The sequence below is a fragment of the Microcaecilia unicolor genome, chromosome 4 (assembly GCF_901765095.1).
Source record: "Microcaecilia unicolor chromosome 4, aMicUni1.1, whole genome shotgun sequence".
NCBI classification, from domain to species: Eukaryota; Metazoa; Chordata; class Amphibia; order Gymnophiona; family Siphonopidae; genus Microcaecilia; species Microcaecilia unicolor.
This window is the reverse complement of record NC_044034.1, coordinates 175,407,919-175,430,837: the sequence shown is the minus strand read 5'-3', so window position 1 is coordinate 175,430,837 and position 22,919 is coordinate 175,407,919. Positions and strand designations below refer to the sequence as shown.

General features: G+C 42.1%; 2 protein-coding genes across 4 annotated transcripts in view; both read right to left on the bottom strand.

The window, feature by feature from the left end:
* Positions 1–3,999, bottom strand: part of RNF141 (ring finger protein 141) — a 38,034-nt gene extending 34,035 nt beyond the window's left edge. The window contains exons 1-2 of one of the 3 annotated variants that reach the window (XM_030200988.1): positions 3,710–3,999; positions 1,374–1,581 (exon numbers count right to left, since the gene is read on the bottom strand). In XM_030200988.1, coding sequence (XP_030056848.1) covers positions 1,374–1,516 — 143 coding nt within the window. In that variant the 5' untranslated portion in view covers positions 1,517–1,581; positions 3,710–3,999. Of the gene's footprint in view, positions 1–1,373; positions 1,582–3,390 lie in introns of all 3 variants that reach the window. The other 2 variants (XM_030200989.1, XM_030200987.1) reach the window with 2 other exon arrangements.
* Positions 4,000–14,586: 10,587 nt separating this feature from the next.
* LYVE1 (lymphatic vessel endothelial hyaluronan receptor 1) overlaps positions 14,587–22,919 on the bottom strand; it is a 33,923-nt gene continuing 25,590 nt past the window's right edge. Inside the window, exons 4-6 of the mRNA XM_030200985.1 lie at positions 20,773–21,078; positions 17,084–17,162; positions 14,587–16,288 (exon numbers count right to left, since the gene is read on the bottom strand). Of these exons, the coding sequence (XP_030056845.1) occupies positions 16,105–16,288; positions 17,084–17,162; positions 20,773–21,078 (569 nt within the window). The 3' untranslated portion in view covers positions 14,587–16,104. The remainder of the gene's footprint in view (positions 16,289–17,083; positions 17,163–20,772; positions 21,079–22,919) is intronic.

Below are 22,919 nucleotides of genomic sequence, written 5' to 3'. Positions count from 1 at the left end.
TGAAAAATAGCAGTACAGTCTGCTTATTGTACAGCATTGATGAATATTAAGATTTTTGCATGCACTTGTTCTTATGATCAATTTAATCTGCACATTTTGGTATGTACAGGCATATTTTCAAGATAAATGTGCAGTACAAGTTTAGACACGATGTGGAGAGGGGAATTTAAATATCAGGTCAAACCATGGAAACTTTCCACTGTATTTTACAGTCACTACTGCTCTTTCTAGTCTTGGGTTTCAAAATTGCACCATTGACTCCTCATGGTAATCTCATAATACTATAGCTAGGGGCAAAGCTGTCAATAAAAGGGACTAGGGATCACTTTGGCTTACACTGGACACCAGTGATACCAGTAAAGCCAGGGACAGGATGACGAGAGGGGGAGCCATTGAGGGGGGTAGAATATCTGATGAGAGAGCGGGGTGAGATCAGGGCAGGGGTCCTGACCTTAGTCTTTATACTTCTCCCTAACAGAAACAACCTTATTTGTGCCTCGGATGTAAATTTTGATGGCCAGATTTTTTCTCTCATCTATGTGGATTCCCCTTGTAAGATGCCACCAGGAAAAACAGATGTGGTATGTGTGTCAATAGTCCCCTTTTCTAAAATGTTATTTACACAAGTATGCCAACCCACATGAATTAATGGTGCTATTTACACATAAGGATGCTTCTAAACAAGGGCCTTTGGGGTATGTTTACTAAGGCGCGTTAGCGTTTTTAATGCACCTTTAAAGTTAAGGTGCGATAAAAGCTAACACGTCAATGCATTCTTATAGGCACATTAGCATTTGTTGCGTGTTAAAAACGCTAACTCGCCTATAGCACACCTTTGTAAACACAGGCGTTAATGTTTTAGATATCCATAACACTATACTAAATGCTTTACTGATAGTCCAGCGCCAGTCTATAAATCTTGCTGTCTAGAATGCAATGCTGCTGAAGAGTATGATCTTTTCCATCATGAAAGATGTTCTCAGTCTCATTATTAAATCAGTCATGTGGAGGCAAGGACTAAGTTTTTAGTGTTTTGGAAACTGGAGATTAAAAGGATTTATCAAAGTGCCAGCTCCAGGGAAGCAGAGTTAATACTGCATCCACCTACACATACTGCATCTTGTTAAACTTCAACAAACGTGTTTTGGCAATTTCACTTTTCATAGATTTTGAATTTAGTTGATAAAATTTAGTGCACCCAATACTATAATCACATTCCTACTCATTTCTTAATTATTCAGTACTTTGAGACTATTCAAATATACTCCACAATACATTATCCTTAGACAACTGCTAGGTGAAGGATATGAATGAGACATGTTACGGCAACTAGGCAGAAAATAGGAAGAAAAAGAAAACAATTTAAGCCTTACACATCATTAAGTTCGGCTACTCTGCCCAGAAACTCCTCATAAGTAAGAAAACCGCTGTCACGAACCAAAGAGACATGCTTTGCTACTTTCTCTGGCAGCCTGTTCATTACGGTCTGTGTCTGGTTTGAAATCTGTTGTCCCATGGTTTAAAGCAATGATCCAGATCAGTATTCACTGAGCTATTTGGTTTTCTTCATTTGTGCAGTTTCTGTTAAACAAAACAGTGTTAATTAATCAATCTAAGAAGACTGAAGCCTCATTCCACCATGAGAAAACCCCCCACAAATGTGGTTTTCATGGACATCTGATCTGCTGTTTTATCTATAATTGTTGTGTTTTAAGGTACCACATAAATATTGATAACACAGAGAAGCACACATCATTGCACATTCAATAATGAAAAACAAAGAGCTGATAAAATGTGTATAAATAAAATAAACATAAATAAAAGGCAATCTGACCATACATCAATCATTTATTAAAAAAATTAATGGCCCTATTTACTAAGCCATGCTAAACGCTAGTGTTACCCATATGTTCCTATGGGCGATTTAGCGTGTGTTAAAAACAATCCAGAAAAGTCCATAAAGAAGATCATGTGTCCAACAACCAATTATAACATATACAAAGACATATGGGGGCTCATTTTCAAAGCACTTAGACTTATAAAGTTCCATAGTAACCTATGGAACTTTGTAAGACCAAGTGCTTTGAAAATATGCCTCATGGTCTCTTAAATGGAGAATATCATCATCATATTTCCTGCTTCAAGGTTCTTAGTTGAAACAATGACACTTAGGGCCCTCCCTGTTTATTAAGCCACGCTATAGGTGCAGGGGCGTAGCTACGGGTAGGCCTGGGTGGGCCATTTTATGCAATGTAACCTTGTTACTAATAACTGAGGTTAACAGTAAAATTACATGCCATATGGCAGCCAACAGTTTTCACTCACTCCCCCCCCCCCCCCCCCCTTAGACTCTATCAAGGGCTCAATTTTTATGCCATTAGATTTAGGACTGCAGATGCCACTACCATAATTTAAGTCAGTGCTTAAATATTTCTTTTCATTGGCTTTTGGCCAATGATGGCTGTTTACCTTTTTATAAAGGGTTCTGGTGTAATGTTACCATGCTGAATCTGTATAGCCATATAGCTTTGTGTCCGATGTTTGCTCTCAGACTATATATTTGTAATAAATAGAACTAAAACAAAATAAAGGAACATAAGATGATATCTATGTTTTATTGGACCAATCACCTTATTTTCCTCTTTTGTTTTAGTTTTATTTATTACGAGTTTATAGTTTGTTCTGATCTGTGCAATGTGATTGTTTTTTCTGTTTTTATGTGTGTTATGTTTTGTAAACAACCTATATTACAGGCACTATATAAATGTTTAAAATAACTAAGTGGACAAACAGCAACCACACTTTATGTCACTATATACTGTACTGTTTACTTTTCATGCATATATTAATGTTTGTAAACTGCTTAGAGGTTTGTGACAATGAAAGGTATGCCAAATTTTGGAAACTAGGATCTGGAGGGAGAGATGTACAAGTGACCTGTTTGTAGACTGTTCATCTCAGTAGCAGCTGAAAGTAAATCCATGGTTCACCATTGCAGCAATAACATGTAAGCATTACATTTTTTTCTCAGTTGTTGTATATATCTTGATAAACACACATGGCCTTGTCTACTAAGGCGTGCTAGCATTTTTAGCACATACTAACGCTACTTCCAAATCAAGGGTTACACACTCCTCTTAGTCAAGTTTTGCTTAGCAACCAATTACATATGACTATTTCGAAGTTCTACTATCATTTTCACATATCATACTAACGCTAGAGACACCCATATATTCCTATGGGTATCTCTAGTGTTAGTGCGCGCCTACAGCGCAGCTTAGTAAACAGGACCCACAGTCTGAAGCATTACAGGTACTTCCTCACTGAATAAACATGCAGTATTATATGCCAAAACATCAAAGAATATCATTTGGATAGGCAGCACACTACCTTCAACTGTGCTCTCCACAGTTAATCAATTTTTCATCACAGGGACAGAATGGGAGAAAACTCCTTTCTGAATATTGCCCAGTGTTTTGTTTTGTAAGTTGAGAAAACAGCAGAATTCACATCTAGAAGAGGAGGTCAAGGTTCAAAACATGCCAAGTTTGTTCCGGACGCTAAAGAGTGCGGCCCCACAGCTATTCCTTCATAAGACTGAAGCGCTCCCTTACTGCTGGGTTCAATTTTAGGCTTCTCACTCAGGGACGGACGTCCGCAGGGTTTTTCTCATTTCTCCTGCTCTTTATAGTGAGCAGAATAGATATACCTACGAATACATAGAACGGATATCCGCCTCAGCAGGCTCGACCCGAGACGGAAAGCACGGGCCTTAGCTGAGCTCCGCTACTCACAGCTCCCGTCACGCATTTCACTGCCCGCGGCCGCGACTGAAGCAGCAGTAGTGCACCCACCACCACCACCACCACCAGACCCTACGCTCAAGTACAACGGCGATGACAATATGACATCACTCAGGCGCCGTCGCCGGCCAGTGACGTAGGCGTGGGAACATTTTGCTGGTTGCTGGGCGATCAGATGTTAATGATGGAACGCCGGGGAGTGGGGTCTCTCTTCGGAAAGCTGCTTGTAAATAGAAGATTATGGGATTATGACGGTTTTTTTTGGCGAGTAAGATTTATGGCTTGGTGAGTGAGGGACAGAAAATGAAGTTTCTAGGTGGAGTCTCGGATATAAAAGAGATGCCAAGTTTCACTCAATAGGAGTGGCACACTCATTTGAAAGCTTTCTCACTCTCACACTCTTTGAGCCATATTTCACACTCAACAGAGCTTCAGTACCAGTGTACTGATCTTGATCACTGCTTTCATGAGAGGCAAGTCTTCGGGGCCCTTTTACTAAGCTGCGTAAGTATCTACGTGCTCCAAAATGGAGTTTGCGCCTGGCTACCACGTGGCTCATGCAGTAATTTTGTCATTGGCATGCATCAAAAAAATAATTTTTATTTTCAGATGTGCATATCAGATGTGTGCCAAGTGGCATTTGACTCACATAGGTCATTACTGCCCGGTTACTGCATGAGACTTTACCACTAGGTCACTGGCTGGCGGTAAGGTCTCAGACTCAAAATGGATGTGCGCCAATTTTGATTTTGCTGCACGGCCATTTTTGGCAAAAATTTTCAAACTGCATTTTTTTGCAGGGGCGCTGAAAAATGGATCTATGCGCACCCAAAACACGCGCCTACACTACCGCACACTATTTTTCAGGTCACCTTAGTAAAAGGACCCCTTATTTATTTTATTACATTTGTATCCCGTGCTTTCCCACTCATGGCAGGCTCAATGCGGCTTACATGGGGCAATGGAGGGTTAAGTGACTTGCCCAGAGTCACAAGGAGCTGCCTGTGCCTGAAGTGGGAATTGAACTCAGTTCCTCAGGACCAAAGTCCACCACCCTAACCACTAGGTCACTCCTCAGAAAAGTAAACCAAGTGGTCCCCAACCAATAGAAGAAATATGAGCACACCTTTCTGCCAGCTGCTTCACCTTGCCATGTCTATTTATTTATTTTTGTTACATTTGTACCCTGCACTTACCACTCATGGCAGGCAATGGAGGGTTAAGTGACTTGCCCAGAGTCACAAGGAGTTGCCTGTGCCAGGAACTGAACTCAGTTCCCCAGGACCAAAGTCCACCACCCTAACCACTAGGCCACTCCTCCATGCCTCCTTTTCCTTGTTCTGCAAGTACATGCACTCTGAAACTGATGTACATACTTGTAACTACTGGGTGTAGGGGTATTTTCCTGCTATCTTACCTTTGCTGGCTGAAGGCATGTTTAAGTCTGAACCTTCATTTGCTGAGCTACTATGGATTCCACAGCCTGTGGTCTGAATACAACAGAAACCACCTTTCTACAAAGGAAAATTACTTTTTGGCAGAGCTGTGCTATTGACTTCATCAAAGACATATGTCTACATGTCCACCTTGTCTCCTGGGAGTATGCGGAGGAGTGAACTTCTCAGGAACAGTGTCTCCGGTAACAACCGTGAATAATGGAGGGGAACTTGCTACAATTAGGCTCCTGACTGATAAGTTATTCTAGCTGGATGCTCACAAGCCCTCTTTGTCATGACCATGAGTTTATCTGCTGGACAGAGATACACTGTTAGTGATTGGTCCATTTGTCATCTGACTGAGAGCAGGGCCAAGGATGGGGGGTGAGAGAGGAGTCAGAAGTTCAGGAGAAGGAAGATGAAGATTGCTTGGTGTATGGTTCTCTCTCAGAGGAGTTAGAGACTTTTTGGCCTGTACACCAGTGAACTGAATTCCTTGTGATAAAAGCTAACAAGGTCAGTTCATTTGCGGCTCCGTGGCTTCTCCAAAGACTGTGTAATCGGTGCTTAGAGCAAAGACTTTGGACTTTATTCCTGAACAGACATAGATTCGCAGGTACTCATGCAGAGAGGAAAAATCGGAAGAAAAAAAAAACAAGCAAGCAAGTGCAGTCAGGGACGTCCAAATTAAAAGATAGTAAAAGGGGGAATCGAACCAGCAGCCTTTTGATTACAAGCTCAGTGCTCTAGCCAGTGCACCACTAATTAGATGTCCTTCCTGTTCCATTAAGTCTCTCCAAGTTTGTGTCAGCCAATCACAGCTCATTTAGCTGACATCTGTGTCAGCTAAACAGCGGTGATTGGCTGACAGAAACTTGGAGAGAATTAATGGAACTGGAAGTACGTCTAATCAGTGGTGCACTGGCTAGAGCACTGAGCTTGTAATCAGAAGGTTGCTGGTTAATTCTCCCTTTTACTATCCTGGTAATTTAGACGTCCCTGACTGCACTTGCTTGTTTTTTTGTTTTTTTTCCTTCTGATTTTTCCTCTCTGCATGGGTCCCGCACAGCACTAACTAAACTAAAATTACTTCGGGGACCTGCATACTGCTGTCATGGAGCTGGGGATGACATTTGAGGCTGGCTTACAAGTTGGGAAAAAAGTGTTTAACATTCGTTTTTTTTTTTTGTGGGAGGGGGTTAGTGACCACTGGGGGAGTCAGGGGAGGTCATCCCCGGTTCCCTCCGGTGGTCATCTGGTCATTTAGGGCACTTTTTTGGGACCTGTTCGTGAAAAAAACGGGTCCAACAAAAGTGACCTAAATTCTCTCTGAAAACGCCTTTCTTTTTTCCATTATCGGCCGAGCACGCACATCTCTGCTCAGCCGATAACCATGCCTCAGTCCCGCCTTCACCACGCCTCCGACACGCCCCCGTCAACTTTATGCGTTCCCGCGACGGAGTGCAGTTTTGAAACGCCCAAAATCGGCTTTCGATTATACCGATTTGGGCACCCACAAGAGAAAGACGTCCATCTCCCGATTTAGGTCGGAATTTGGGCGTTTTTCTCTTTCGAAAATAAGCCTCTAAGTGATTTTCTGTTGCCCACCTAAGTACTTCTACAGGTGGAAGACAATTTTCTGCTCAAAAAATGTATCGAAACTGCTCCCCACTTTGTATTCTTTCAGAAGCTGTCACGTCTGTGGCCATGACCCCTCTCAGACTCACCTTATTTCCTGTGGTCAGCTTCTGAGCTGGCTTCTGTCTGTTCTTTGTGAGTTAGTTCTGTCTCTGTGTGCTGGCTGTATTAGATTGTCGGTGTGCTGTCACCCGTTCCAGATTTCAGCTCAGTCTAATCCGGATCTTCCAGGCTGCCCGACCCCTAGTTGCCTGGTGATTGTTGCACCTGAGTCTCAGCTGCCTGCTGGGCTTATTAGCCATTTGGAACCTCTCTGCCTTTGCCTTTGCATTGCGTCTTAGGCCCTGGTATGTGGGTGCTGGTGCACTTCTGCCTGAGAGACTTTGTCTGATCCTGATTCTGTGTTTGCTGGTTTCTTGCCTTTTGAACCCTGCCTGTTACTGGACTATTCTTCTGCTTGCCGCCTGCCTAGACCCGGAGTGTTACTGGGCTATTCTTCTGCTTGCCGCCTGCCTAGATCCGGAGTGTTACTGGAATATTCTTTTGCTTGCTGCCTGCCTTTTGAACCTTTGCCTGGACCTGGACTTTGTTTTGCTTGCCGCCTGTCTTTTGAACCTTTGCCGGGACCTGGATTTTGTTTTGCTTGCCGCCTGCCTTTTGAACCTTTGCCTGAACCTGTCTTCTGCTTGCTGGCTGACTGCCAGAGACCTAGCCTGGATTTACCGGTACATCTGTTCTGCCTTGCTTCTGGTGTGGGGTGGTTTTGCCTGCCACTGCTGCTCCTCGGCAGTGGCCCAAGGGCTCACAAACCCAGTTCCTGTTTAGTGAACGTGACAGAAGCCTGAAAGAAAATCCAATATCATTTAATGCTGCCTTGATTAATTTGCAAAGCAATACTATACTTTATTTATTAATCAATATTTGATATACCACTAATCACCATATGGCATCTGGGCAGTTCACAATAAAAGCTCAGACAGCATAAAAGTTGCAGTGAAAGAGGAAAATGAAGGATGTAACGGGGGGGGGGGGGGGGGGAGTGGTGTGCGAGACAGAGAAAGGGATAGACAGTGGGGAACAAACAGGGGACAGAGCAAAGGGTGGGAAAACTGATGGAAAGGCTTGACAGAATAACCAGGTTTTCAGGAGTTTCTTAAATATGGTCTGTGGTCTGTGAGAAAACCAAGAAGACACAAGCTAGCTAATTGCCCTACTAGTTCATAAATAAGGGAATAAGTTATATATACAAAGCTGACTGATCTGAAAAACCAGACAGCTCTATACTAAACACTATCTGACACAATTAGATCCAAATTCAACTATATGCATCTCCGCAAAAAGCTGAAAACCCTATTGTTTGACAAAGTCTAACCCTCATGTACCACAGCTGTCACCTTAAAATACTACTCTCCCCCAGTTTCCCAACCCCCTCTTCCTTCCTGTCCAATGTAGATTACTACCCTGTAAACCGCATTGAACCTCTCTCTGGGATTTGTGTGGTATATAAGCAATGGATTAGATTAAATTAGATATACTTGATCATGGTCTTTCTTTGGTGTTTCTGGGACATAGACCATAGAAGTCCACCTGGCTCTGTCTTTATGTCCAACTACTGGAGTTGCTGTCACAGCCCATTCCAGCCTATCCAAATCCGTCCTGTCATTTACAGGACACAAACCATAAAAATCGGCGCGGCACTGAACTCACATTCCAGATTACTAGGTTTCCATCAAAGATCTCTCCAGCCTATTCTAAACCGGATTGTTATATGCGGGACTCAGACCATATAAGCCAGCATTGCACCGGCCTTAGTTGATACAGCCAGAGTTGCCATCTGAGCACCACTTGACATGCAAACACATATTCAACCCTTTACGTTTTGTTTTTGATACCATTCATTTTCAAATTAGAGATCCTCTGTGTTCATCCCATGCCTTTTTGAATTCCGCCACAGTTTTTTTCTTCACCACCTCCCTCAGGCAGGGTAGGGTAGGCCATATAACTTTTAAAAGGGTGTCATGTAGGTTTGTTCACCATCTTGGATAGAGATATAAAGTAAGAAGCTGCAGCAGCATTTTGCCAGGTAAATAAGTATTGTGTAGGCACATTATTTTAACATTTTGAGGTTGAAGTTTTTTGAGAGGGTATACAGAACACTGCCCCTCACCCTTAAAAAGGATCCTTCAGGTACTGCAAGCCACCTTAAAACCCTTAGCCCTGCCCAGGGAGAAAGTGAGATGGGAGGGGTGGAGCCAAACCCAGGAACTATAAAAGGCAGAGTCAAAGTAGGGTTAAGGCGGCCCAGGGAAGGAAGAGGTGAAGCTTCAGCATACGCCTTTACAAATATGTTTAGCTACTGTGGCCTGGCTGAGGTAAGCCAACTTTTGATTTGAAGACTTGTAAGCCTTGCTCTGAAGTCTGGCTGGAGCAGACATGGAAACCCAGAGAGAGAGAGGGAGAAACTTATAGACTGTGTTTGGGGCATGGCAGTCACAAGCCACAGACAGTTTTTTGGGTCCTGTCAGCAAGGGGCCTTGATTGATTAAAGAGACTTTTTACCTTTTGTTCCTGGCCCTGTGAAGTAACAGGCCTCACGTTTACATTAATAAAGCATTGATTTACCTTGTCTGGCTGTGTTATTTTTAAGGCCCACCCTCAGCCCTCACTCTCAGTATCACAAAGATAATTTGCTTTATTTTATATGCATATTTTTTTTAGGATCATGCCCTGATACAGCATAGGCGAAACATGGCACATGTAGGCTAGGGTCCTGATAAAGATGGCTATACTGAGATAAGTTATTTGACTCAAATATTATATATGCATAAGAGTTAGTGAGATATGCATAGTAGAAATTTTGGATTTAAATAAAGAAGTAGTATATTGACTATGTTAAAGTTAGTGAGGGACCAATGAAGATTTGAGTGAGTCATGAGGATGTGTACCTCATGTGAAAAGAGTCGCTACCAAGGTCTGATTTAGCAAAGAATTTGTATTTTAAGGGTGGTGCCTATTGAAGAAAGTTGGTAAAGCACTGGATTGTTGAAGGCATTGTCTATTAATACCCCTGCTGTGTGAGATATTAGGGCCTATAATTACTGATCCATATAAGCTCTGAAACATCACTGATCACTAAGGAGGTTATTTTCAAATAACTTAGACTTATAAAGTTCCATATATACCATATAAGCTAAAGACATTTTCATATTGGACTAATATCCTTAGTACCTTAGCAAGTTTTAAATTACTGAAAAACTCAAAAATACTAAGATGGAGTCAGCAGTCCAGCAGTGAGAGGGGTGCTATCAAGTATTTTCACTGTCACATGTATGATTATCTCCGAGTTGGTTGAGCATGTGTGTGCCCCATGCAAAGAGCTCCTAGCTCTCTCAGAGTAGCAGACTTGGAGGAGCTAAGAGAGAGAGAGAGAAGTACGTAAAGGAGACCTACAGGGACGTTGTAGAGAAGTCCCACCTCCAGTCTGGCAGCCCCTGTGCTGCCTTGGAGAAGGGAGGTCTCCTATAAGGAGAGCATCACCCTGGTGAAGTAGGAAGTACTCCTGTTGCCAGGACCTGCCCAGCAGGGGATGCACTATCCTCTCGCACTGAGGATATGTCTCCAAGAACTCCTGCCCAGGCGGGAAGGGTTAGGACAGCTGTTGTAGTTGGTGATTTGATCATCAGGCAAATAGATAGCTGGGTGGCTGGTGGACGTGAGGATCTCCTGGTCACTTGCCTGCCTGGTGTGAAGCTGGCAGACCTCACGTGTCACTTAGAATCTTAGATAGTACAGGGGAGGAGCCAGCTGTCTTGGTACATGTAGGTACCAATGACATAGAAAATATGAGAGGGAGGTTCTGGAAGCCAAATTTAGGCTCATGGGTAGAAAGCTGAAGTCCAGATCCTCCAGGGTAGCATTTTCAGAAATGTTTCTGTTCCACGTGCAAGACCCAAAAGGCAGGCAGACCTCTGAAGTCTCAATGCATGGTTGAGACGATGGTGCAGGAATGAGGGATTTAGATGTTTTAGGAACTGGGCAACATTCTGGCAAAAGGGGAGATTTTTCCGAAAGATTGGGCTCCACCTTAACCGGGATGGAGGCAAGGTTTTGGTGTGGATTAACAATTGGTTATTGGACAGAAAACAGAGGGTAGGGTTAAATGGTCATTTCTCTCAATGGAGGCGGGTGAACAGTGGAGTGCTGTATGGATCAGTACTGGGACTGGTGCTATTTAACATATTTATAAATGATATGGAAATTGGAACGATAAATGAGGTGATAAAAGTTCATCTTCCACCATGTCTGCCTCTTCATCTTCCAATATTCAGCACTTAACCAGCCAAGTTAACCGCATAAGACCGCATAAAAGTCTATGCGGTTCACCGTAGCTGGTTAAGTGCTACATATTGCATTTAACTGGTTTTGGTGTCGCCGGCTCCATTAACCTGGAAATTGCCAGAGCCCAGACATGACCTGGCATTGAATTTCTAGGCATAAGGCTAGCGGTCAGCAAAATGCCCAAAGTTTTTTAATAATCCAAATAGCTACCATAACTAGTTTGACTGAATTTCAGCCTCCTAGGTCTCTATGGCCTTTCTGGATTGTACCTCACCAGCATTCTGCTTCAACATCCCAGTCAACATAAGTTATGCACAGTCTGCCACATACACCCAGTTATCCTAGGACTTCTAACTGCAGAGATCTCATTGCATGGTTCCACGTATTTCTTCTAGGCGTTCTAGTTACTTATGTACTTCTAATTTTGTTTTCACATTTGGGCAGACTGACTTGATTTCAGGGTTCTCCATGTTTCTGCTAGGATTTCCAGCCTTTTCATATTATTCTCATTTTTATTCTTGTGGTTTAGAAACAATCACAGCTTATTCAAAATACTGCAGCCCAGCTGATTCATAGATTTAGGAGGTTTGACAGCATTGCACTGGCTCCCTATACATAAGAGGGTAACATTTAAATCAGCCTGTGTGTTATTTCAAGTGATTTATGGATATACATTGGATATGTTGTGTAACCTGTTCTCTTATTTTCTAATTAGTCGGTCTTCTTGAATACAGGCCTTGTTGTTGTTTGGTTCCCCGACCTCTAGAGGGGTATGTTTTCTGAAACTTTTTAATGCTTGGTTTCCTTTTGCAGTAATTTCTGAATGGCATTATCTGTCCTCTTTTATAAGACTGGAGCTCACCTTTTTGATATTTCGAAGGAAACTGAAAACCTTTTTGTTTGAAAACTAATTATGTTATGTTGTTTTGTATGTAATTCTGGGTGACTTGTGCGTCTATGTAATTCACTTTGGGCCTCTTTTATCAAGCTGTGCTAGCTGTTCCTGGTGCGGCAGTGAACCTGGGAAGGGATATTGCGGTATATAAGTGATATATTGACATAGACATTGACCCTTTGGCAGCCCCATCACGCTTTGTTGAATTATTCAAGTGGGGCAGTTTGAAAACCTGACTCCACTATCTCTTCACTTTTTTACAGTTAAGGATTCTCTGTGCTCATCCCATGTATTCTTGAAGTCCATTAAGTTCAAATGAAAATCAAACACAAAGGAAGTTCATTTGCTTGGCTTTTATTCTTTAGTTGAAGCTGTAAACTTTGATGACCACAAATAAACCTAAATTTTCTAAAAGCAGATCTAATACATTACAAAGGCTTTCAATATGCATACTTCCCTCTATTTTATTCTGTCAAAATAAAGAATGAAAAACGTCTGTACTGGAGTAAATATTTGCAGAACAGAAGTGAGCTGCCAGTTTAAGAGAAAATTCCACAAGCCACTGCTGGAATCAGGATCCTGGGTTAGATGAACCATCGATCTGACCCAGTATGACTATTCTTATGTAATATCTCCAGGTGTTTGTCTATTCACATGACTCAGGAATCTTGCAAAATAAAGGTTTTGTCTTTAAACCTGTTTGATCAGTCATAAATCTCTCATTTAATACTGCATTTTGAAGTGTTCTGTTTTTTTTAAAAACAGTAATTAGCAGTGAAATTGTATAGATTTTCTTCAGATGTAACTTCGATAAATACAGACTAAAGCTACGGTGTTTATTGACTGCATTAGACAATACTTCATTCTTGTCTGAATTGTGCTGCACAGAACTGTGCACTCAATATAAATTAATTTCTTACACAGCATGTTCTCTTCTGTATTAGTGATTGGATACATATCATAACCTGACAGCCTCCTTCTGGAAATACAAATGGATCCTTTTCTTTACTGAGCCACCTTAAAAATAATTGTATGCAGCCAATCAACCATACATTTAGTAATTCTCAAATTTATACTTATATACTAATGTTCAACTTAAAAACTGGGAAGTGTGGATATTCTTCTCGTAGCCTTACTGTGAGGTCAGAATTTCTCAGCCTGAATGCAGGAATCACGATACAGCCATTTGTTTCTGGAGTATCTCTGAATAACTCGTGTTCTTACAGTTTCATTCTCTTAAGTGCATCTGTAATTTTCAAGTGATTTTCTGTTGTTTCTTTCTCCCCAACATCAACATGGGGGTATATGATATAATTAGAGGCTGACTGAATTTCAGTTTTGGTTTCATTTACAGCGCCAAATTCAGCAAAAAATCCTTTTTCTGCCTGGTTTGGTTTTGGCCAAAAAGTAATTTTAATTTTTGGCCATGTTTTTGGTTTTGGTGAAAAATGACTATTGGGCATATTTTTGAAAGAGAAGGGCGCCCATCTTTCGACACAAATCGGGAGATGGGCGTCCTCCCAGGGTCGCCCAAATCGGCATAATCGAAAGCCGATTTTGGGCGCCCTCAAGTCTTTCCATCGTGGGGACGACGAAAGTTCCCGGGGGCGTATCAGAAGCATAGTGAAGGCGGGACTGGGACGTGCTTAACACATGGGCGTCCTCGGCCGATAATGGAAAAAAGAAGCGCGTCCCTGACGAGCACTTGGCCGACTTGGTCCATTTTTTCTTACGACCAAGCCTCAAAAAGGTGCCCGAACTGACCAGATGACCACCGGAGGGAATCAGGGATGACCTCTCCTTACTCCCCCAGCGGTCACTAACCCCCTCCCACCCTAAAAAAACTTTAAAAATATTTTTTGCCAGCCTCAAATGCCATACCCAGCTCCCTGACAGCAGTATGCAGAATCTTGGAGCAGTTTTAGTGGGTGCAGTGCACTTCAGGCAGGCGGACCCAGGCCCATCCCCACCCTACCTGTTACACTTGTGGTAGTAAATGTGAGCCCTTTAAAAACCCACCAGAAACTCACTGTACCCACATGTAGGTGCTCCGTTCACCCCTTAGGGCTATGGTAGTGTTGTACAGTTGTGGGTAGTGGGTTTTGTGGGGCTTAGTACCCAAGGTAAGGGAGCACCTGGGAGCAATTTCTCAAGTCCAATGCAGTGCCCCCTAGGGTGCCTGGTTGGTGTCCTGACATGTGAGGGGGACCAGTGCACTACGAATGCTGGCTCCTCCCACGACCAAAGGGCTTGGATTTAGTCGTTTCTGAGATGGGCGTCCTCAGTTTCCATTATCGCCGAAAACCGGGGACGACCATCTCTAAGGACGACCATCTGTAAGGTTGACCTAAATGTTGAGATTTGGGTGTCCCCGACTGTATTATCGAAACGAAAGATGGTCGCCCATCTTGTTTCGATAATACGGGTTTCCCCGCCCCTTCGCCGGGACGTCCTGCGAGGACGTCCTCAGGAAAACTTGGGCGCCCCGTTCGATTATGCCCCTCCACGGGGCCCTTTTACTAAATAGCATTAAAAAGTGGCCTGCACTAACCCCAGCACAGGTTTTCCCAAACACTAAGGCCACTTTTAGCGCTGCTGGAAATGGCCATGCACTAATTTTCCTATTAGTGCATGTGCACTTACTGATGCTTATATTGGGTGGTGGTTCGCATGCTAACCACATGCTAATTGGTAAGGGCATGGCAATGTAGCTGCGCTAACTAATTAGCACAGAACACACTAGTCTGTGCTCCTGACCTGCCCCCAGCGTTAAAAAATAAAAGCTATTTTTTTAGTGCATGGGAAGTGCATTTAGATTCTGGAATTACTACTGGACTCCTGAGCGCGCTCCACAGTAAGGCATTTTAAGCTGCAGTAATCATGTGCTAGTGCTTACTGCAGCTTAGTAGAAGGGCACCCTGTGTTTTCAGTGGAAGCTGAAAATTTGTGCTTTGTCCTGTTTGACTCCCTCCATTTCCCCTGAACAGGAGTTGCCCCTTTTCCCAGATACCCCACCCCTCAAGAGCCTCTGCCTTCCACCCATAGCCCCCCTGGTCCTATCTTAGAATCCCTGGTGGTATAGGGGTGTAATTGCGGCAGGATCAGTCCTCAGTTATTTTTGTCCATTCTGGCTGTTCTCTCAAAATGGCTTCTATAACTGGGGCATTGCTCCTGTCCTTAGTATACCACTAGACCACCAAGGATTGTAAGGTAGTCTGGAGAGGGGCTACTCTTTATTCTACTTTGTTTTTGTACTTCAGTTATGATATTACACAATAGTTTATTTAATAAAGCACGCCAAATAAATGCTTTTGATACAAAATTTTAGCAGGAATAAGTCTGTAAATTTGGGCTGAGAAGCTCCTTAGGAATTAGCTTCTCTGTGGAATTGTGAGATCAGCTATCCCTCTGAGTGTGGCACAAAGCCAGCCATTGTAAAAAGCACCATGGTTTTTAGTTTGTTTTCTTTAGCTGCAGTCCGTGTGTATGAAGGCTATTTTGCTTGGAGGTAAAATACCATCTCTCATTATTTATATTATATTCTGGCTTGGATACTGTGGGTTTAGCAGAGGGATGCAGAATGCAAGCTCTGACAATCCACAGCAACACTCACTGGTTCACATTAACTTAACCAAACTTGAGGTTTCGGCTTTGGCTGAAAACAGGTGATGAGTTTCGGCTGCAATTTCGATTTTGGCCAAAAGCTTTCATACAGTTTCAGCAGCAGTTTTTGTTTCAGCTGAAACCGAGAAAAGCAGTTTTGGCCGGCCTCTAGATATAATCCACTGGATGCTTTTGAAGTCTGATAACCGAATTGCTAATGTTCCATTCTATAAGTTACAGAGTTCTTGATAACAAAGCACTAAAACAGTGCAAGAATTTAACTTTCTGAAAATAATGTTGCATCAGGCCTTAGTATCTTGAAGGCTTTGAGCCAGTGTAGGGTGTCATCTGGGAACACTTGTTTCCGATTTTGCTTGTCACAGCAGTCTCCTTAAACTTCTGCTTCCACACACTGTACTGTTGCTGCAAGCTTGTTTTCTAACTTTTCTACCGGTTTACCATTTTTCTGTTCCTTATCAGCAACATTATCGCCGGTTCTGGCTTCCTTGAATACTTTGGTCTCTACATCTTCTTTTTGCTTCTTTTTGCTTGAAAATGGAACTGTTTCCACATACCTTGGATAAAAATTTGGCACAGTTAGCTCTGTTCTTTGAAGAGAGATACATATAGCTCTTGTTTTAAAAATATGCAGCATCTTATTCGGTACACTTCTGGACAATGAGTCATTAGAACAAATAATTTCCAGGTGTGGTTAAACACCATTCCAAAATAATTAATTCTAATGTGCTTAGAATAATGAGAAATCACATACAGACTCTATGGGTCAATTTTTAAATTGTGTGTATGTGTATAATATTCTTTATTGAGGGCCCCTTTTACCAAGCTGCGGTAAAAGGGAGCCTGCGCTGACATCGACGTGTGTTTTAGATGTGCGCCATTTTCAGAAAATGGCCATGCGGCAAGAGAAGCACTTGCTGCGTGGTCATTTCGAGGGAGAGCCCTTACCCAGCAGTAACTGGGCAGCGCGCAGAACTGCCCAATTACCACCGGACACACACTGGTGCTACAAAAATAAAAATATTTTTGTAGCACCTGATATAATGCGTGCTAGGGGTAGGAACAATAGCCTGGCAGCACTTCCTTTTTAGCGAGCGGTAAGCCCTCACTTGCTGCATGGCCATTTCCTTCATATGCTTCATCGGTCTTTAAATATCTACCATTAATTTTCTGATGCTATCACCCCCACAAAGAACATATCTCAACCTCCCCTTTGCGTTTTCTGTTTGTAGTAATAGACTATGCAAAGAGTGTTTTGTATAAACTGAGCAGGTCTGGCAGTTCAATTTAAGAACAAATTCTTATATGGGGGAGAAGGAAACATGCAATTGAAATAAAGGAAGGCAGCTTACTTTCTGACATAGCAAACAGCAAGAGCAGCTGCTACTATAAAGAATACCAAAGCCAACACCAAGAGAGCAATGGGTAGACCTGAAATTAAACAAAAGGAAATATTAGTTTATTTTAATCTTGTGCATGTTTGTAACCTTTAGGGATCCTTGTATAGAAATGCTAAGTAGTAGTAGTAGTAGTAGTATTAAGCTGCAGTAAGCACTAATGCTTGCTTACCACATCTTAAAATGCTTTACTGTGGGGTGAGCTCAGGTGTCCCGCAGTACTTTTGGCACCAGTGCACACTACCCATGTGCTAAGAAAGAGGATTTCTTTTGCGCTGGGGCGGGTCTGGGGGCGGAGATTAGGCATGGTTAGCGAATGAGCTCTTACCACCTACAGTAGGATTCACGTGCTAATGGCCAAGCACTAATGGGAAAATTAGCATGTGGCCATTAATTGAAAAAAATTAGATATTCGGCCATTTGCCCATGTTGAAAAATGGCATCAGTGTGTAGGAATGACCTGTGTAAGCACACACTAAGGCCACATTTTACCACAGTTTGGTAAAAGGGACCCTTAAATTATTGGATTAGAACCTGTAGTTTGCAGTGATACTACTACAACTTATCATTTCTATAGCGCTACTAGACGTATGCAGCGCTGTACACTGAGCATGGAAGACACAGTCCCTGCTCGACATAGCTTACAATCTAATCAAAAGGCTGGACCATCTCAAAGAGTGAGATTCAACGCCAAAGAGTGAGACTTTTTTTATTCAGATGGTGTGTCCAGGTTATAAATCTAAAGATATTTAAGGGCCACATTTGTTTTCAAATTTAAAAAGCAACATAAATGATATTTGGTTTTATTTGGTGCCTTTGAAAGGACATAGACAGGGAAGGGACAACATGAGACAATTTTCAAAGGAATTTGCCCAAGTAATTAAGCACGGTATACATTTCCCAGGCTGAAAACTGCCCTTCACTCAGGGGGTAATATTTAGCCTGCAGCAGTGAGTGGCTTGTAAACTGCTCCCAGCCGCGGACTGAACTAATCCTGGATATTCAATGCCAGGGCATGTGCGGCTCCCAGCATTTAATATCTGGGTATGTGTGCTGATCTAAAAGTTACCGGGCACAGACTGCTTTTCAGACTGGTGCCCATTTAACTCAGTACATAAAGGGGCCCTTTTATGAAGGCATGGTAGGGCTACCTTATGGGTAGCGTATGGCAAAACATCACTACCGCTGGGCACCCTGTGGTCGTTCTGCTTTTGCCTCACGCCATTTCCTGCGCTAGAAAATTATTTTTATTTTTTAGTGCAGATGGTGGGGATTAGGCATGCCTGGCAGTAATTGGGCTTGCCCGGGCACATTGCCGCGTGCTGCCCGATTGCCACATGAGTAGTGAGTAATCGCTTACCACCTTCTAAATAGGTGGTGGTAAGGGTTCAGGTGGTTTGGAAATTAGCACGTGGCCATTAATGGCAGAATTAGAAATCTGGTCATTTAGAGTCATGCTAAAAAGTGGCTGGAGCATGTGGTAAACTGATACACTAAAACTAGTACCAGCCACTTTTTATCATAGCTTAGTAAAAGGACCCTAAAGTTAGGATAGCTTTTTTACTATCCTAACTTTGTATGCTTGCTTAGTCATTTACCCTGGATTCTATATAGTGTGCTTAGATTTAGGCACTGAAATCGGCATGGGTTCTATAATACTATGTGTAACTTAATTGGCTTAACAAGTTAATAAGAGCTGATAACAGCACTTAACAAGCAATAATGAGCACTAATTGGCACTGATTAGAAATTAGGCGCACAACTCGCTAATCATATTCTGTAATGACGTGCACCGAACTTCTAACTTGCAGAGGCAAAAAGGTGTGGTTATGGGTGGGAAAATGGGCATTTCATGGCTGTTCCAAAATTTTTAGGCTCCTAGTTATAGAATATGGAGTGGAGCAGTGGCCTAGTGGTTAGGGTAGTGGACTCTGGTCCTGGGGAACTGAAGAACTGAGTTCGATTCCCACTTCAGGCTCAGCTCCTTGTGACTCTGGGAAAGTCACTTAACCCTCCATTGCCCCATGTTCAAATAAGTACCTGCATATGTAAGCCGCATTGAGCCTGCCATGAGTGGGAAAGCGCAGGGTGCAAATATAACTAAAATAAATAAATATGGCTCAGTGCGCCTAAACCGACATGCTGAGATTTATACCAGGTTTTCGTAGGCGTAAATGGATGCATGCAGATATCAGCACTGAAATATCAACTAAGCATGTTCTATAATCGGTGCCTAAATCTAGGTGCCAGTTTTAGAATATGCTTAGTTGGCACTGATTTCAGCACCGGTTTTTTTAGGCACCATATATAGAATCTCCTCCTTAGTAGACTGAATATTGTTGCTAACCAGCTAAGTTCTAGTAACATCCAAAATCTGTCCCTGACGGCCTTAACCTAGCTGGTTAGGGAATGGCAGGTTAGTGGAGCTATTCAGAGCCACTACCCAGTTAGATGCCGCTGAATATCAATGGCCGGCCAGCTCAGCAGGGTTTAACCAGGTGGGAGCTCTCCTGTCTAGTTAAACCTTTTCGAATAGCAACCTCTTAGTGGCTAAAATTATGTAGTTAGGTTTCAGAGTCTAATGAGTGAGAGTGAGAGAGCCTTGAAATGAGTGTGATATGCTTCTAATGAATGAGACATAGCATCTCTGGGTCAGCAGACTGAAGGAGGTCTATAGGACACAGAGAAGAGAAGATGTCTTTTCATGCAGAAGGGAGAGAGGAAAGACCTATGTAAGGGTGCACTAAGGCCATTTTTTGTAAAAGGACCCCTAAGAATTTTGGGGCAGGAAAGTCAGCAGTAAAACCACTGCACAAAGGTAGTGCACTGACTGGATATGCAAAATGCATGCAAAGACTGGATTTTAAATTGTCCTGATGTAAAAAAAACCCCCAATTGTACTAAATTTAGCTCAGGTCTAGAGTAAAGATGCATTGAAACACTTCACTTCAGATGGCCCTGTTCAGCAGCAATCCCTAGTGACCCAAGAGAGCCCCTAGGCCCCCACCTGGACCTCACAAATGTCCCAGTGGCCCAGGCGTAAATACATATGTGTAGTTTTGGTGGGGTAATTTTCTAAGGTGACCTTTTACAAAATTACCTCTCTATAGACAAGTAAAGATCTCTGATTAATTCTAGCGCTAAACATAATCCCCCTGATTCTATAAAAGTTGCCAAATATTGCACGGCAAATTTAAGTGGGCTCCCCATTTGCATGTGTAATTTAGTAGAATAATGAGCCAATTAGTGCCAATAATTGGCTTTTTAACAAGCAATTATTGGCACAAATTAGATTTAATTAGGACTTTTGTGCGTAAATTTAGGTGTGGATCCACGCCTAAAATTTACACATGACCTGAAAAAGGGGGCATAGAAATGGGAGAGTCATGGGTGTTTCTGGGTGGATTGGGGGTGTGGCTTTGAGTTACATGCATAATTATAGAATGTGGGTGCTTCGCACGTAAATTTAGGACATGTTTTCATTGGTGCAACTAGCGGCACTTAAATTTACGAGCAACCTCTCCGCTTAAGTGTTATGCTGTAAACCGCACTGAACTTTAGGCATGGCTTATAGAATACCACTTAAGCGGGGCTTTTTTGGTGCTGATTTTATAGGAACCATTTATTCACCCCATTGTGTTTACCTCCAAATATGACATTGTCGCTTCTAAGTGCATCTTTCTGTTTAGGAAGCTCTAAGTTTTCTTCATCACTTTCTGTGGTAATCCTTTCTGTTGGCAAAGGTGATGCGGTGCTAAACTGTGCAGAAAATTCATTACTGTTAATTTTCTTTGTTGCTGCAGGTTTTAAAATCTGGAATATTGTGGAAGTGTCATGTGATGCTGGTTTCAGTGTTGCAGATGTTTTAGCCCATGTGCTTGCTTCTTTAGTTGGTGGATTTGTTCCAGCTGTTGTGCTGCTTTCTGGCTTGCAAGAATTAATCCATATATCTGAGGGGAAAAAAAGCATAAATTTTCACATAATATATTAGTACAAGAATTTCTTATTCAAGAGTTGAAACAGAAAAAAAGAGGGTTTCCTCTCTCTCTCTCTCTCTCTCTCCTCCCCTGTCTTTCCTAGGTTCTTTCATGTTCTTGTCCCTAATTATACCCTGGGGAATTATGCACCAAAAAAAAATCAAACTTATTCAACCTTATGCAAAAGTAATTGCTATGATTGTTTTCACAATGTATTAAATAGAACAGTATTTGAACATTTTTAGAAACATATAAAGGTAATCTAACATATTACTGTAGTGTAATCATGCAAATATCATTCCAATAGATAACAAATATTTCTGGGATCAAACAGCTCAAGCCTCTCATTCCCAATTCCTATTCCTCTTTCACATGTGCACACCAAAAAAGTTCCCACGCACGTACACAGTACCCAAAACCGTAGTGGAAATTCTGCATTCCAGATGCACTGCAACATGCTGTCTCTGCAACCTTTAAATAAATTCTGTGTTGCTTGCAGTCACATTGCCATATATTATATGACTGGAGTTATCACATTATATTGGTGTGATAATTTACTGTTGTGCATAGTAATTTTTCCATCATTGATCTATCTACATTTCAGTTCAGTATGAACTAAAACAAACAAACAATAAACACAACCACCACCACCACTTTGAGCTCTATTTACTAAGGTGCACTAGCATTTTTAGTGTGCTCTAAAAATTAGCGTGTGCTAATGCTAGAGACACCCATAGGAATATATGGGTGTCTCTAGCATAGCGTGCATAAAAAATGCTAGCGCGCCTAAAGCACAGCTTAGTAAACATGGCCCTTGGAGTATTGGGTTCAGTTTTGGAGGTCATATCTTGCTAAGGACATAAGAAAGCTTGAAGAGGTTCAGAGAAAAGCAATAAAAATATGGGGTTTGTGCCAAAAGACCTACGAGAAGAGACTTGAGGACCTAAATATGTATACCCTAGAAGAAAAGAAGGTTATGGGTGATATGATACCGACATTTAAATATTTGAAAGGTATTAATATGCAAACAAATCTTTTCCAGAGAAGGGTAAGTGGTAGAACTAGAGGACACGAATTGACATTACAAGGGGGACTTAGGAGTAATGTCAGGAAGTACTTTTTCACAGACGTGGTGGATACCTGAAATGCCCTCCCACAGGAAGTGGTGGAGACAAAAATAGTAGTGGAATTCAGGAATGCAAGGGATAAACACATAGGATTCCTATGTAGAAAGAGAATGGAATTAAAACAACTTAGCCGTGCTTAAGTGGCCAATCCAATAGTTGGGGAAGTAAGGCTAGTGCTGGGCAGACTTCTATGATATCTGTATCCTGATTATGGCTAGATAGATCTGGTTGGACTGGAGCAGGTTTCAACAGCAACTTCAGTAGATGAAAATTAAACCACTGCTGGGCAGACTTCTATGGTGTGCCCTGAAAATGGCAAAGGACAGCTCCAAGATCAAGTATGTATATGTTATCTTATCATATAGTAGAAGTTTATCTTTTTGGGCAGACTGGATGGGACCTTGCAGGTCTTTGTCTGCCATCATCTACTACGTTACTATGGTAAAACAACAACATACAAACCATAATTCTAGAAGTTCAAGAAAGTATAGTGTTGGTATAATTTAAAATTTTAAGTACATCTTTACGTCACTGTAAAAAGTGAAGTATACAAACTAATGCCACTTACATACCAGGCAATCAGAACTACATAGCAGACAAGCATAACAGAGGGGCCGTGGCAAAAAGTGGCCTGTGGCAGTGTAGGCATGTGTTTTGTGTGTGTGCTGGGTCAGTTTTTACCGCGTT